The 15,672-nt window shown below is 57.3% G+C and overlaps 1 protein-coding gene across 6 annotated transcripts in view; it reads left to right on the top strand.

Moving 5' to 3' along the window:
* SLIT1 (slit guidance ligand 1) overlaps positions 1-15,672 on the top strand; it is a 58,661-nt gene that overhangs the window by 31,889 nt on the left and 11,100 nt on the right. For 5 of the 6 annotated variants that reach the window (XM_086901279.1, XM_086901283.1, XM_086901281.1 and 2 more), the window contains 16 exons: positions 10,125-10,196; positions 10,337-10,408; positions 10,811-10,882; positions 11,206-11,369; positions 11,759-11,906; positions 12,418-12,489; positions 12,743-12,814; positions 12,920-12,991; positions 13,114-13,257; positions 13,382-13,545; positions 13,658-13,681; positions 14,062-14,206; positions 14,344-14,418; positions 14,638-14,781; positions 15,041-15,184; positions 15,297-15,463. In XM_086901279.1, coding sequence (XP_086757405.1) covers positions 10,125-10,196; positions 10,337-10,408; positions 10,811-10,882; positions 11,206-11,369; positions 11,759-11,906; positions 12,418-12,489; positions 12,743-12,814; positions 12,920-12,991; positions 13,114-13,257; positions 13,382-13,545; positions 13,658-13,681; positions 14,062-14,206; positions 14,344-14,418; positions 14,638-14,781; positions 15,041-15,184; positions 15,297-15,463 — 1,751 coding nt within the window. Of the gene's footprint in view, positions 1-9,854; positions 9,968-10,124; positions 10,197-10,336; positions 10,409-10,810; positions 10,883-11,205; positions 11,370-11,758; positions 11,907-12,417; positions 12,490-12,742; positions 12,815-12,919; positions 12,992-13,113; positions 13,258-13,381; positions 13,546-13,657; positions 13,682-14,061; positions 14,207-14,343; positions 14,419-14,637; positions 14,782-15,040; positions 15,185-15,296; positions 15,464-15,672 lie in introns of those variants that run through there. The other variant, XM_086901284.1, reaches the window with a different exon arrangement.

The raw sequence follows: 15,672 nt of genomic DNA, 5'->3' as shown, positions 1-15,672 counted from the left end.
CCCAGTCCCCTGTGGCATGGCAATGACTGGGTGCTGCTCTCCCAAATCCCTTCTTGACAGCAATTGTTACTGGGGCAAGGGCAGCCCCAGTTTGGGCCAGCCTTGTGGCAGGGCTTTGCTGCCTGCCTTCCAGCAGGTCTTACCTTGGCTTTGGTGTGTGCTACACGAGATTGAGTCTCTTTATGTGCCTGTTGGATTGTTCCTGTTGATTCCCATGCTCGGGTGCTCTTGCAGCCCTGCTCTCGCTCTCTTGTTTCCATCTGCCTTTCCTTCTCCTATCCTGGCTGTTTCCTCCTAGTCCTGTATAAAATCACATCTCTTTACCAGCTGTTGGGCACGATTTGAGATGTGGCACCGGCTCCACCCTGGCTGCCTTTTACCCTGCAATGCATCTCCCACTTCTCATCGCACTGCCAGCCTCTCCCAAGTGCTTTCAGGAAGCCCCAGGCTATGAGGCATAAGAGTTTTTTTACCTGTCTGAGTGCTAGAGCCAAACATGAGGAGTGTGAAGGATGCCTAGTCTTGTCAGGGCATCTTGCCAAGTTCTCCAGCTGTCTTGCAAGGTTCAGCCTTGGTTTCAGAACATCTTCCAGCCCACATGGAGTTTGCTTTAGCTCTTCTTAAAGCTGGGGCCAGTTGCTGTCCCAGGACCTGTAGAGCTGAGGAGCAGCAGCACAGATCCACAGCATCGCTTCTTGGCTCACCAAGATCTGGGACAGATCTGGGACAGCCGGGATGCAATTCTCAGCTTGGCTCAGCCTCATTCACACCTCGGAGGAATCCAGGAGGGCTGGCAGGGCTGGCTTCACACTTATTAGCAATTAAAAGCCTCAAAGCCTGGGAGTCAATTAGCTCTGGGCTCTGCAGTGCCGCAAACCCAGGGGATGAGCCTGCTAACGAGAGCTGCAGCCAGCTCCCCACAGGGCTCAGGGCTGGCTCACCAGAAGAGCTATTTGCTTTTTCATTTACACCTTGGATGAGTGTTGCAGCATGGAGTTTGGGGTATCTTCTGGGCTGTGAGCTGCCAGGCTGGGAGCACACGCTGCATGCTGGAGATGTAAGGCTTGGCGGCAGGCAGGGCTGGAGCCTGGCACTTCTCAGGGCATGGCACAGTTGTGCATGGGGTCGTGATGGGGTCGGCGGGATTGACCTTGTCTTTGCTGTTACAGAGCTACGAGGGTCTTGCTGTGGCACTCTGCTGTCTGCTGGAGGTAGAACCACACATGGTCTTGCAAATCCCTGCCACCACCGCAGCTCGCTCTGTCCCAAGCTCTGGAGCTGCTGGGCTACTCTGATTTGCTGAGTGGCATACGGGTCTGTGAGTGCTGAGGTACTACGCTCTGGGCAGCAGTTTCCCTCTGCAGGGTTGGAGGGCCTGGCATGCAGCCCTGAGGAGGAAGGGGACATTTCTGTGCCTGTTATTTTCAGCGTGCAGGGAACATGCTTGAAATGAGCTGGGGTATGCGGGTGTGAAGCTGCTAGGTGCACAGGCTGGAGGGTAGTGTGGGAGCTGGAAAAACGTGCTTTGGGGAAGGGTTCATGCAGGGATTTCCCACTATTAGAGGGTAAGGCAGAAGCAAAAATATGAAAATAGGGAGGAGAAACATCAAAAACCTGAACATCAGGGCTAAGGGGTGTTGGAGGTGGTGAGAAGCAGGGATGCAGAAAGCAGGAGGCTGTGCAGCAGTGGAGCCAATGGCTGGGTGCCTCGGCTCCCAGTGGCAGTGGGACACGGGCTGTGAGCCCGGCAGGTGGGTTCTAACACTCAGTGTGCAGCCAGACGCTTGCTGGAGGGAACAAACCCTCAGCAGCAGACAGTGGGAACCGGGGTAGATGTGTCAGCCACAGAGCAGGTCCTTCTGCAGAAAGTGACCGGCTGCTCACCCCGGGCTCTGCCAGACCACAGGGCACTGGACACAGGAGGTGCTGTGGCTCTCTCAAGGCACTTTGGGATGCGGGGGAACTGATGGCGGTGCCTTAGCCTCGCGTTGGCTCCCATTCCCGCCGATAACGAGGTTCCAGGAACAAAGGGACACTGTGGGGAGGGGGCGGTGACAGGCACGCAGGGTTTGCAGCTTGTTATTTCACTTGTATTTCCATTAAAGCTGCTGCTTTTAACTTGTTTCAATCTCTGAAGAGGCTCCGGGGTGTGTAGCAGATGCTTTATTCCCCCTCCCTCCCACCCTCCCTCTTTTCCTTGGCCAGCTCCCCTTGTTCCCATAGCATCCCCCTTCCCACGGAGGCCGAGTCCCGCAGCTTTGGCATTGCAGTGCAGCCCACGCAGGAGCCAAGCCTCGCTGGAGCTGGAGCGGAGCCACTGCCCAGGCACTGCCCTGGCAGAGAGCGGCTGAGCACGGCCGGCTCATGCAAGTGCCCTCCCGGCACGGATCATCCCACCTCGCTGGGGACACTGCATGTGCCCAGCTGCCAGTGCCCAAACGCGGGGCTGCTGGTGCTCCCCGTGGTGCATGGACCCACTGCCTCAGCATCCCCGGGCGTCCCCTCAGCACACACTGACACCGTGGTGCCCCCTTGGGTGATAGCGGTGAGAGTCAATTGCTGTGCTCCGGTAAAGACAGAGGGTCATGGCATGGGTCAGCAGTGTCCCTTTGAAGCCACTGAGATTTATGCCTGCCCTGAAATGTTTTGCTAAATCAACACCACCACGCTGGGGCTGGGACTCCTCTCACTAACTGTTGCCATGAGCATATGTTGCCTTTTACACATGCTCTGCTTGTCTGTCCAAGCAAAAAACCTCTCCAGCTTTAATGTTTTTGGAAGCATCTGCATCTCCTGGGAGGGAAGAAACCAGGGCCAAAGCCTGGGGCCAGCACGGCACTTTGGGAAGCCTGGGGAAGGCAGGGTAGTGTGCATGAAGCATTGCTCCCTGCTCTGTTCACTTCTTACACTTTACTGTGTGGACACACTGGACAGGCAAAATTCGTTAGGGCTTGTGCCATGGAGGTCTGTGGTCTGAGACTCTCAGCACATGGTGGTGTCAAGCTGTATTTTGCCTTGCTGCAGCAAAGGATTATTTTGTCCTTATATATAAAGCTTGGCAAGGAGGAGTTCTGATTCATTGCTGTCACTGGTGCTGAGAAAATAAGAAATATTACGAGAAAACCTCAGGTGGGATTGGGATCAGCTCTTCTAAGGGAAGTGATTATTTATTTTCACTTGAACCACAGTGGATATGACCTGTGCCAAGAGATGCTGAGGATGCTGGTCCCTTTGGGAGGACTGTCCCACGGCCTGGAATCCTGTCAGCCACCATGTGTGAGCAGGTGATGATGTGGATCCATAGCCCTTGCACAGGGAAAGGGACACTCAGGGCTGGACAGCCTGTGTGATTCAGAGCATGGGGACCCTGTATCTTGCAGGTGGGGACACCAGCCCTGCTTTCCAGCAGGAATGGGGTAGAGATATGCGTGTCAGGACTTAGAGAGGCCAAACTCCCCATCTCACTGGGGAGCAATGAGCCCTGCACAGGGCAGGAGAGGTCAGTGGTGGCTTTCAGGCTGGTGTGGTGACTAGAAAGATGGCTGGATGTCTTAATCTCTAGGACCCCTGTAAGGACACCACCCTGCTTTTGCACATTGCTTTGCTGTGCCACAGGGATGTCTCCTGTGCTGAATTTGGTTGCTGCCATCACCTTTGTCTCCTCTGTCTCTGCTGTCCCTGCTCCATGCACCCTTCCCCAGTACCCATCAAGGCTGTGTGGGTCGGGAGGCAGTTTCTGTGGCTGCAGGTTGCAGTCTCCCCCAGCTCACTGCGGGCTGTGGCAACCAGAGCTAGGAGGATAATGAGATCTTAATAGTCCAATTATATCCCATCGATTTACTCAGCACGTAATTGTCGGCGGCTGGGGCTGCCTGATGAACCGCTCCTCTCCGGCTGCCAGCGGGGAGGGCTGTGCCACCCCGCCCAGCCTGGGATGCTCTTCACAGCAACCAGCTGTTCCCCCTTGAACCCCTGTGGGAGCAGTGCCTCCCTCCCCACTTCCAGGAGGGGCAGTGACAAGAGTGACAGGCAGAGATCGGAGCAGAGACCCTGGTACCCTGCCCTGGCTGGGCATTCCAACATCGGGCTGATCCCAGGTTGATGTCCCCCATACTGCCCTGGGGAGCAGAGGGGTTGTGCATCTCTGCCTGCCACTAAAACAGGCTGACAGAAGTGACTCCTGGTGGGTGGCAGTCCCTGCCAGCAGAGCAGTGGTGGAGCCATTGTCCATGCAGCCTGCACTGGGCAGTGTGGTGCTACCAGCGGTGTGCCCAGCTGCAACTCTCCCAGCAGCAGGAGTCAGCACCCGTACATCCTCCTGCAGGTGTTCTTGCCACAGCAAGGCTTGGCAGGTGCACCTCTACACTTTGTTTCTATTAATTTTCCTTTTGAGCTGGGTCTGGCAGAGAGACCCATGGACTTCTAATCTGGAGGATTCACTCTTGGCTGTGATTGTAAGCTTGCCTTCATGATTGTGTCGGTCATCCCTTGTAGTATTGTCAAAAGCTGTAAAAAATGTTCCTTTTCCCCCACACCATTTGCACCCTGTCCCATTCCCTCCCATTTCCCCTTCTGGCCCCTGCCAAAGTGCCTTTTCCAGAAACCACACCATGTTTTTCTGGAGGGACAGGGGCTCATGCTGAGCTCACCATGCTGTACTTTGGCTTGTTTGTAACCATGCATCAGGCTCTGCCATCCCACCTTGTCCTGTGCAAACGCCATCAGCCCCAGGGCCGGGGCTGCAGTGGGTGGCAGGCAGCACACAGGCTGTGACCTTGGGGACGGTGAAGTGAGATGGGCTGGGGGCAGTGGGGGATCTGTCTCATCTCCCTTGGCCAGGATAGAGCAGGGCCAGCAGCTGGCCCTGTGGAGCCTATTAAATATCAAACACTGTGACATAATGCTGGGGGGCATGCCCAGAGCCTGAACCTGAGACAGCCCTACTCACACTGGCACTGGGGACGGGGGTAGATGGACAAAATTCTGCCTTGTTGCCCTGGCATCCTGCTAACGCAGCAGTGGGGTGGCTGGTCCCCATCTCCAGCAACCAGCTCCCTTAGGGACACCCCTTGGGCACTGGGTCTTTGCAGCACTGGGGACCTGTGTGTGTCACCTTGAGTGGATTGTGTAGCCACATGTGGAATTGTGTACATGTGGGTGACATCTTCCCCAGCACAGGGCTGCAGGTGCTGACACTCGCTCAAGCAGCAGGTGCAGCAGCTCCTGCCCTGAAGTGGCAACAAGGAGTGCAGAACCCCTGGGGGACTCTGGGCTTTGCTACTAATGCTAATGCTTATTAATCTATTGATTTTTTGTAATGCAGGAGTCTTACTGTCCCTTCAGCTCACCCCTTGTCACCTGTCAGGCAGCGAAGGTGACGGTGTGAACAGCTGTCAGCCCTGTCTCTGCTCATGGCTCTGCCCTGGACGGGCTGTGCTGGGACAGACAGCATGTGCGGGGTGATCTGAGAGACACCGGTTTGCTTAATAGCTGCTGTGCCACAGTCCTTGCTGGGGAAACGCTGTTGGTGCTCTGGCACAGCACCACTGAGCTGAGGCTGGGATCAGGGCAGCACTTGTCCCAGCATGAAACACTGATGCTCCGCAGGGCTGGTGCCTTGGCTTGCCTTGTCTGCTCGAGGCTTGGTGGATGGTTGCTGTGGCTGAGCTGGTGCCTGCAGTGACTGGTGTCAGCACTGGTGGAGCGGAGCTGCTGCAGCAGTGCCTGGCCTGTGAGCCAGGAGCATGCAATGAAAATGCATTTTCGTTGTGGGAGCTGTGGGCTGGCGGAGGCTGAAGCCCCCATAATGAGTTTCCAGCACGGATGCTGGGGAGGAGACACGGTAAAGAGAAGAGCAGCCCCCGGCACTTCACCTGCCAGGAGTCGGCACTGGTCCCGGGCATGCGGGCACTGCCAGGGTGGACAGTCACTCACCCGCCCCAGTGAGGCTCGGCAGCCCTCACCGGCGTGCCTGGGACACGGCACGGGCTGCAGCTTTGGACAAGGTGCCCCCGTGGCCGCTGACACCGGCGAGGTGGAGCCGTGCCCCCGCAGCGGAGCCAGCCCAGCGGCCGCTGCCGAGCCGGGCCGCCTGGCGAGGGCAGCGCCTCTCCGGAGGGCTGCCAGGCCGCCCCAGCGCTCTTGGCAGCGGGGGGCTCGGGGGACGCGGGGCCAGCGCCGCTGGATGACAATTACCTCCCCGCTGCGTCCAGCCCTAATCCCCTCACACGGCGCGCAAGGAGCCGGCTCGCCAAACAAGGCTCAATCAGGTTAAAGTGTGAAGTCAGGATTAGGCAAAAGAATGAGAGCGTGGTAATAGCCCCGGCCTCCTTGCCCGGCCGCCGCAGCCCCGCTGCTGCCCCTCCCTCTCGGCCGCCCTCCGGCCCGGCGGGCTCTTGCCGGGGAGATTAAGGCTGCCGGGTTTGTTTGCCTGAGTGGGCTCCCCACTGGGAAGCCATGTCGAACAGTTTTGCTCGGGCGCCCCGCTAAGCGCCGGGCAGGGCGTCGCGCTGGGGGGTTGGCTCCCGCCGCCGAGCCCCTGGCAGCCCCGAGGAGCCCGCGCCTGGCTGCTCGCCGAGGCTCCCCGGGAGCCGGCGGCACCGCACCGGGCTGTGCCTGCCGGGAGAGGCACCTCCGGACTCGCTACGGATACAGCGCCATCGCGCACACAGTGGGGCAGAGCAGCCGGGTCTAAGAGCTGAGGAGGGAAGCTCGTGAAATCGCGATCCCTGACCACCGCCATCCCTCTCACTTCGCGTGGATGTAGTCTGGCTACGAGGCTTTCGGGGGACTTGCAAGAAAAGTGGGTGCCTGCCTTCTCACCATCACGCAGCTGTGGGTTGGAGCCGGCTGCTGGTGTTGGGCAGGCATCTGCTGGGTCAGAAATCCATGTGGGAGGTGAGCCTGGTGACACAGGTGTCCTCCACCACCTCCTCACCCTTTGTTGTACTTCCCCTTTGGCCCTGAAACAACGAAGCCCTCTGTACCTTGTGCTGTGCAAGGACAAGCTCCAGCTGCGTGGTCCTCTGGGACCATGGCACAGGGATGGGAGGACAGTGGCACTGTGAGTGGGCTGGCTCTTGGGTAAACACCTGGATTCGGTAGCCAGGAACTCTTAAACTTGGAGCTTAGGACAATACCTGGAAGTGAAACCAGAAAAGGCGGTGAGGGTGACTGTGACAACTCCCCCATCCTCTGTCTGTGCCTGTCCGTCAGGTGAGCCCCAGCGGGGTTGTCAGCCCTGCCAGTGCTCGTGGTCACCGCTGCAAGCTGGCACTCCACATGTGATGGCAGTGACACTCTTGTACTTGGCGGGGCGTGAGGCGGCACCGATGCAGCCGCCGCGGGTGCTGCAAGTGGCACGGCGGAGCGAGGAGAAGCCGTGCCATCTGCTGTTTCTTCTGCGCCAAAGTGTAAAGCAAACATAGCTGGGAGCTATGAAACACCAGGAGGGAAGGGGCCGTGCCTTGTTCCAACGCCGGGGCCCGAGGATTCCACAGGGAAAGCATGTGTTTGTCCCGGTGTCGTCAGCTGTGTAACCGTGCGATGTAATCTAAGCCCGGTGCCGGGGCCTTGCTGAAACCCTGGCATCCAGCGTCTGTCCCTCTTGGCTTCGGTACCCCCAACGGCAGCACTTCATGGGTGACTGTCACAAAAAGCTGTGAAGGGAAGAAGCCTCGCAAAGTCAGTTGCAACCTTGTAGAAGCATTTTCCTCTCAAGCTGTAAATGAGCAGCTTGGAGACAGACGCTTGGGTTTACTCCCTGGGCACCCTGGGACTCCCATGTGCTCCAAGCAGAGAAATGGGAGCAAGCTTCCCATGGGGGAATGGAACAAACCGCAGACAGGACCTGCCTGGGCAGGCAGTGCCAGAGCTGAGAGAGGGTTGCAGAGCACTGAAGTGTTCTGCTCAGCTCTGTGATGGGTTTAATGTTGGAGGACAGGCAGCTGCCAAAAAGAAATGCGGTGCATTGAATGCATTTTGCTAGGAGGAGTGGTGAACTGCACCTGGAGGGTTTCATAGAATCTTAGTATGGTTTGGGTTGTAAGAGACCTTGAAGATCATCCAGTTCAAACCCCTGGCCATGGGCAGGGATGGCACCCACTAGATAAGGTTGCCTAGTGCCCCATCCAGCGTCACCTTGAACACTTCCAAGGATGGGGTGTCCACAAGTTCTTTGGACAACCTGTTCCAGTGGCTCGCTGTCCTCACAGTAAAGAATTTCTTCTTTACATCTAATTTAAAACTTTGCTCTTGTAGTTGAAAACTGTTCCCCATATCAACGTCTGCCCATGTAAAAAATTTGCTATCTTTTCCAAAGAGGAATTCCTTCTGGGAACTAAAAGAGAAAAGAGGAATTGGTGCAATGCTATCTTTTTCTGAAAGGTCAGTGTAATTCCTGGAGGTCCCCAGGCTAACTGCATCCCCAACATATTATGAGGACGAGGTGTTTGTATTTGAAGGAATGCTGGGGAATCGGAGGCTGTTGCAGGTGTCTGGTCCTTTCCCCTGATCCCTCGTGGGCGGTTGTGGGAGTAGCTGGCACAGGGCAGGCAGTGCAGTCAGGGCAGGCAGCACAAACAGGCAGGGCAGCCTGGCAGTGCCGCCACGTGGGTTACTGCGAAACTGCGCCTGCTGCTCGCAGAGAACTGCGCTCGTCCTTCTCCAGGCGCCGGGGCAGCTCCTGGGGCAGCGTCTCCCTTCCACTGCCCCAGCAGTGATGCTTTGCCAGCCGGGTTTGGTTTTCTGGGAACGACCCAGAGTGATGCACAAACTGTGCACGGGGCAGGGACTGGTGCATCACACCGGGACTGTATAGCATTTCCTTGGTGGCTGGGCATCCCACTGGAGGGCTAGGCAAGCCCCACTCTGCTTTTGATTTCCTTTTCCTCATGCATCTGTGTAATGCTGGTGCTTTCCTCTGGGAATTTTCTCATTGTGACAGTGAAGCTTTCAGCTGGAGTGAAGTCCCAATTCGGAGACCTCCAGGTGTTTTGCAAGCAGCTTGTGCCCGTCTGTTGAGCCCACTTTTTGGAGGAAATGAGGAGGAACGTGGATGCTGTGCCTCCATCCTGACCCAGTCTATCTGTGGGATATCGATAGCAAACAGGTTTTATTATGTTGAAGCAGAGGTGGTGAGCACTATGTGTGAAATGCTGACATCTATGGACACCCCAAACCACCTCTTGGGGCTGAATGGGGGTGTCTGTATGGCCTACGTAATTCTGAGGACATCTAATCTGTGCGGGGTACCCTGGTCCTCCTCCTCACTCACTCATGGACTTGCATAGGGAAAGTGCTATGTTGTGCCTCAGTTTCCCTCTGCCAGGAAGGAGATGGGGACTTGATTTCCTGCCCCAGGGTGGCTGGAGCAGGACTGTGCTGGCACCCGGGGATGGGAGCAGTCAATGCAGTTGCCATCCAAGTTCGAAGGAGCTGCTGACTATTAGGGTGGGAGAGGGAATGTCTGTTTGGGAGCCATGGAGAATAAATAAAACAGGTCTTCCCACAGCTGAGCAGGTCCATCCAGACCCTGCTAGCAGTGAGATTTGTGGTCTTCGTGGTCTTTAAAAGCCAGCCCAGGAATGGTGGGGGATCTGATGTGCTGCCAGCCCTGCAACACAGAGCCCTTGCTGGCTTGGCATGCCCTGGCATTGCAGAGCAGGTGATTGCACAGACAGTACCCTGCAGTGATGAAATAAATAATGACCCGATTATTTGTGCCCTCTGAAGTGCAGGTCAGGCTCCATGGGAATGCCTCCTGGAGCCACTAAGTGTAATTACCAGTTAATCAGCAGGGACCTGTAATTACAGCAGTCAGAGAGTATTTAAGAACTGAGTGTTTTTCCCAGAGCTGTGCCAGTCAGCTCTGCTTGTCAGAGCCAGGGACTGCAGTGCCCAGAGAGCCCCAGTCTCTGAGCCACCATACATGAGTCAGACTTGCCTCAGGACAGCCAGCAGAACAGTGGTCAGCCAAGGACCTGAAGCCAAATTAGAGTTTGTTGGGAGTCCCTGAGGGATCACTGAGTGCTGGGGTGTGCCCCTGCCTGTGGATGCCCTGCTCCCATGGGACATCACACTTTGCAGGCACTGCCCATTTGCCTTCCTGCCTCTTTCTTCTGCAGGGACCTGAGTGAGAACTTCATCCAGGCCATCCCCAGGAAAGCATTCCGTGGGGCCACGGACCTCAAGAACCTGTGAGTCCTGGCAGTGTTGGGCATGAGGGAGTTTGGGGTCAGGTCCAGTGGCAGCAGGCAGCAGAAGTGATCAGGAGCACTGATTGCTCTCTGCCTGGGCTGTCCCAACAATTCTCCCTTTTTTTCCCTTTCTTCTGCAGGCAACTGGACAAGAACCAGATCAGCTGCATTGAGGATGGGGCTTTCCGTGCCCTGCGGGGGCTGGAGGTCCTGTAAGTGATTTGGGACAGGTTGGAGCTTCCAGTCTGCAACCCCATGCAGGATGAGGATGTCCTTGGGTGTCTCCACTCCCTGAGGTGCTGCAGAGACATCCCCAGCATGCCATTTCTCCCTGGACTTGAGCAGGGCTGACCTGGGTTCTGGTACAGCTGCTGCAGAGCTGTGCCCCAGGGCTCGATTGCCGCAGGGGGCCACCTGGGTGCCACTGGCTGTGGAGAGGGGAAGGCTGGAAAGGACAGCAAGTCCTGCTGGGGCTTCAGGCTGTCCCCAGCCTGTAGCTCTCCATCCGTTCACCCTGTTCTAGGTTGCTCCCAGGGCTTAGTGCCACCTAGACCATCTCATGTTCCTGTTTACAGCCTGTCTGCCCTGACCTGCCTTTCTTTGTCTTCTTGCAGGACCCTGAATAACAACAATATCACTTCAATTCCTGTGTCCAGCTTCAACCACATGCCCAAGCTGAGGACATTGTGAGTGCCAGGGCCATGGTGGTGATGGGAGTGATCTCCTAGGCTAGAGTGGGATGTCCCCAGGTCTGCTGCTGGTGCTGCTGGCTAAATAGTGCTGGGACAGCACCATGGCAAGGGAATGGAGGGAACACCCCTGCAGAGCATCCCCAAGTACTGCCAAGCGAGGTAGCATTGGCGACTGTCACAGATGCTCTTAGGCCCCTCTGTAGCTCCCTCTGAATGCCCCCAGCCTTTGGGATGAACCAGGCTGGGGCATTTAGAGGGCAGTGGGGTGGACAGAAGCTGTCCTGTGGCTGCTGACTGCTCCATCCATCTGCCTGCAGTCGCCTGCATTCCAACCATCTCTTCTGCGACTGCCACCTGGCCTGGCTCTCACAGTGGCTGCGCCAGCGCCCCACCATCGGGCTCTTCACCCAGTGCGCCGCTCCTGCCCAGCTTCGTGGCCTCAACGTGGCTGAGATCCAAAAGAACGAGTTCAGCTGCTCCGGTGAGGGGTCAGGGGAGGTGGTGGGTGCCAGGGCAGGGATATGAGCCAGGGGGACAAGGCTTGTGCCAGCAGTGCAGCCCATCTCTGCTCCCTGCCTTGAGCTCAGAGGCTCAGAACCCATGCTGTGGGTTCATCTCAGGTCAGCACAGTCCTTGGTGTGGGGATAACATGGGGACAATGCCACCCTATCAGTGTGACAGTACATCAGTCTGTGCCTTTGGAGCTTTTCCAGGGGATTGGGGTGCACCAAGAGCTTATGCATCTGCTCAAGGGTGCCATGAACTGTCCCTGTATGCTGAGCTGTCACCAGGGTCCCTTCTTCAGGGTGCTGCCACATACTGGCCTGGCTCAGCTCTTCGCAATTCCAATGCTGGCTGCTTCCCTGGCAGGACAAACGGACTCAGCACATGCCCAGCTCTGCAGCTTGTCCTCTGGCTCCTGCCCAGCCATGTGCACTTGCAGCAACGGCATTGTGGACTGTCGGGGCAAGGGGCTGACGGCCATCCCCGCCAACCTGCCTGAGACCATGACAGAGATGTGAGTATGGCCCCACACCATCACCACTGAGCTCTGGGTGGCTCTGAACACTGGGAACACAGGAGCAAGCCTGTCTTCAGCAGCTCAGTCACTCCGTGGGGCAGCAGGCCTCCCTTGCCCTTCTCTTACACTGCCCAGATTTAGCCCTGGATTTAGCTGCATTAAAAATGTAAATAGAGAAATAATCTCCTTAGAGGAATCCAATTATGGTGCAAAGCCCCTGCTGGGACGGTGCACAAATCATGTGGGGGCAGCAGGCACCCCCAAACATGAGGTACTAGGGAGGAGAGATGCTTCCTCCACCCTAGCCACCATGGTTCGCCCACCCATGGCACCTCTCCTGATGGAGAAAGCCCCAACCACAGGATGCAAGTTGTCTCTGGGCAGAATATCTCCACTCCTGTGGGGTAACTTACTGCAGCCTTAGGGGTCCTGCAGGCCCAGTGCTGTCAGTGGAGTTCTGGGGTTTGGGCAGCCCTAGACCCCTCATCTCTCCCTGTTCTCTTTGCAGCCGTCTGGAACTCAACGGCATCAAGTCCATTCCCCCGGGAGCCTTCTCACCCTACAAGAAGCTGCGGAGGATGTAAGTGTGAAGTCTCTGCCAGCTCACCCTGAACCCCAGCACCCTTCACCCTGCTGGCCACTGCTGGGAGCTGACAGACATGGGGCACCTGCTGTGACACGGGTGCCCCTTATGGCAGGGCTGGGAGGGGGTCTTGGATAACCCCAGCTCTGTATATTGGGTGTTGGGGGGTGGTCCCCTGGAACTAGCTGAAGGATGAGGACATGGGACAAGTGAAGAGGGGACCAGGCCACCTTCTCTCTTTGGGTTTCAGAGACCTGAGCAACAACCAGATCTCGGAGATCGCCCCTGACGCCTTCCAGGGGCTGCGTTCACTGAATTCCTTGTGAGTGCCTACACTGGTGAGGGTGGGATGGGGTGGATGCTGTACCCCTTAACCATGGCCCACACCACTCCCCCCATCTCTCTCACACCAGCCTTTCTTTCCCAGGGTGCTGTATGGCAACAAGATCACAGACCTCCCTAAGGGTGTCTTCGGAGGACTTTTTGCCCTGCAGCTGCTGTAAGGCACCAGTGGCCATGTGGGATGCTTTTCAGGGACATAGGGAAGCAGGACTGAGATCCCTAGCACTTGTGGTGCAGGGAAGGGGTGTCCCCAGACTCACATCCCTCCCTCCCTGCCAGGCTTCTCAATGCCAACAAGATCAACTGTGTACGGGCAGATGCCTTCCAGGACCTGCAGAACCTCTCACTGCTCTCACTCTATGACAACAAGATCCAGAGCCTGGCCAAAGGCACATTCACCTCCCTGCGGGCCATCCAGACTCTGTGAGTGTCCGCACCAGCTCCCATGCCTGGGCAGGCAAGCCTCTGGGGGAAAAGCATCGCCAGGGCTGGAGCTGGTGATCACCCGCTGTCCCTGGCAGTGTGTCACCTGCTGTCCCTGGCACAGGCACCTGGCCCAGAACCCTTTCATCTGTGACTGCAACCTGAAGTGGCTGGCAGATTTCCTCCGTGCCAACCCCGTGGAGACCAGTGGAGCCCGCTGTGCCAGCCCCCGTCGCTTGGCCAACAAGCGTATCGGCCAGATCAAGAGCAAGAAGTTCCGCTGCTCGGGTGAGAGCTGTCCCCAGCCCTGTCACAGGCACCCTGTGGCGTGCCTGTCTTTGGCCCTGTCCCAGCCTGCTGTCTGTGTGCTCAGAGGCCTGATGTGCTATTTTTTCTGCAGCCAAGGAGCAGTATTTCATCCCAGGTGAGCAGAGGAGTCCCACACGTGTGCATGGTGTCCTTTCAGCCAGGCTGCCTGGTCTGGCCCAGCAGAACCACTCTTCATTTCCCACGTGCTGGGTACCAGGATGTGTTGGCATCTCCCATTGTGCTGTTGGTTTCCCCAGGGTCCAGCTCTGTTTGCAGGAGGGTGGTAGGCAGTGCCCCATGTACCCAGGACAAATATCTGTAAATAAGCTGCTTTGGGCATGGAGAAGAGTAATATGTGCACAGGGGCTGGAATGAGGGGAGCTGGAGAAGAAAATGAGACCAGGTGGGGATGTGGGAGGATCAGAGGGAGATGGGGATGGTGCAGTCCCCTGTGCCTCTGCTGTGGGAGGCCACGCTGCCTTCACCATCACACAGGGACAGAGGATTACCAGCTGAACAGTGAATGCAACAGTGACGTGATCTGCCCCCCAAAATGCCGCTGTGAATCTGGTGTGGTCGAGTGCTCCAACCTGAAACTCACCAAGATCCCAGATCGCATCCCGCAGTCCACAGCTGAGCTGTAAGGATCTCCTCTCTCACTCTGCCTTCCCTGGTGCAGCAGGCACCTTGCTGGCACTGGAGGTTGGCTTGGGGTTTGGGCTGTACCAGACACTTTGCAGCCATCTCCTGAGCTCTTTTCCCTGCTGCCCGTTCCAGGCGCCTGAACAACAATGAAATCTCCATCCTGGAGGCCACTGGCATTTTCAAGAAACTCCCACATCTGAAGAAAATGTGAGTATTGGGCAGGCACAGTCATGTCAGGAGTGCCTGAGGGCTGGGGAGGCACATGGGGGTCCTGATGGACTGGGGTGTGAAATGGAGGCCGTGTCCCAACCTGAGGGTCCTCCGAGGGACTGGCATCACAGGGTGCTTAGTGGGATCCGGGGAGGCAGAGTTCAGGATGAGGTTAAGGCAGAGCCCTCATCCCAGCCTGCTTTTCCCTCTTCACAGCAACCTCAGCAACAACAAGGTGTCAGAGATTGAGGATGGGGCGTTTGAGGGGGCATCCTCTGTCAACGAGCTGCACCTCACCGTCAACCAGCTGGAGTCTGTGCGGAGTGGCATGTTCAGGGGCCTGGACGGGCTGAGGACACTGTGAGTCCCCTCTCCTCCCTGCACATCCCGATGAGGATGTCCTTACTCCTCGCCTCCCTGCAGGGCAAGCTCAGCATGCCTTTCCCACCAGCTGGCTGTAAACACTGCTAGGGGGGCAGGTTTTTGCTCCTCAGGGACTTGATCAGGCTCATTCTGCTGCCCAGCACTGAGGTGGGCACAGCCTGAGCACTGCTAGAGTTGGGTTTCCCCCCTGGTGCCTGCCTGTGTTGTAGGTGCCCTTGTTCTTTTCCCTCTGCAGGATGCTGAGGAACAACCGCATCAGCTGCATCCACAACGACAGCTTCACAGGGCTGCGCAACGTCCGCCTGCTCTCCCTGTACGACAACCAGATCAGCACGATTGCACCAGGCGCCTTCGACACGCTGCAGTCCCTCTCCACCCTGTATGTCCTGGGCCCTGGGGGATGCCCCCAGCCTGCCTGCCTTGCATCAGAGGGCTGCAGGTCTCCTTGGTGGCTGTTCAGGTGCTGCCCTTGTGCTCCTTCCCGTGTGCAGGAACCTGCTCGCCAACCCCTTCAACTGCAACTGCCAGCTGGCCTGGCTGGGGGACTGGCTGCGCAAGAGGAAGATCGTGACAGGGAACCCTCGGTGCCAAAACCCTGACTTCCTCCGGCAGATCCCGCTCCAGGATGTGGCTTTCCCTGACTTCAGGTGTGAGGAAGGTAACTCATGGGCCCTGCAGCACCAAGGGTGAGGGGAGACCAGGCTGCTCCTCCCAGGATGACACCGTGCTCCTTGTCCCAGCACCATCCTTGCTGCCAGCACATGACTGTGGCAAGGTGATAGCTCAGGGGGCTATCATGAGCCGTGATAGCCATGAACGTTCTCCCCTAATGATACAAAAGTTTCCCTTCCTGGTATCCAGCCCTTG

This window comes from Cyanistes caeruleus, chromosome 8, assembly GCF_971803275.1.
Source record: "Cyanistes caeruleus chromosome 8, bCyaCae1.hap1.1, whole genome shotgun sequence".
NCBI classification, from domain to species: domain Eukaryota; kingdom Metazoa; phylum Chordata; class Aves; order Passeriformes; family Paridae; genus Cyanistes; species Cyanistes caeruleus.
This window is presented reverse-complemented; position numbering and strand designations above follow the sequence as displayed.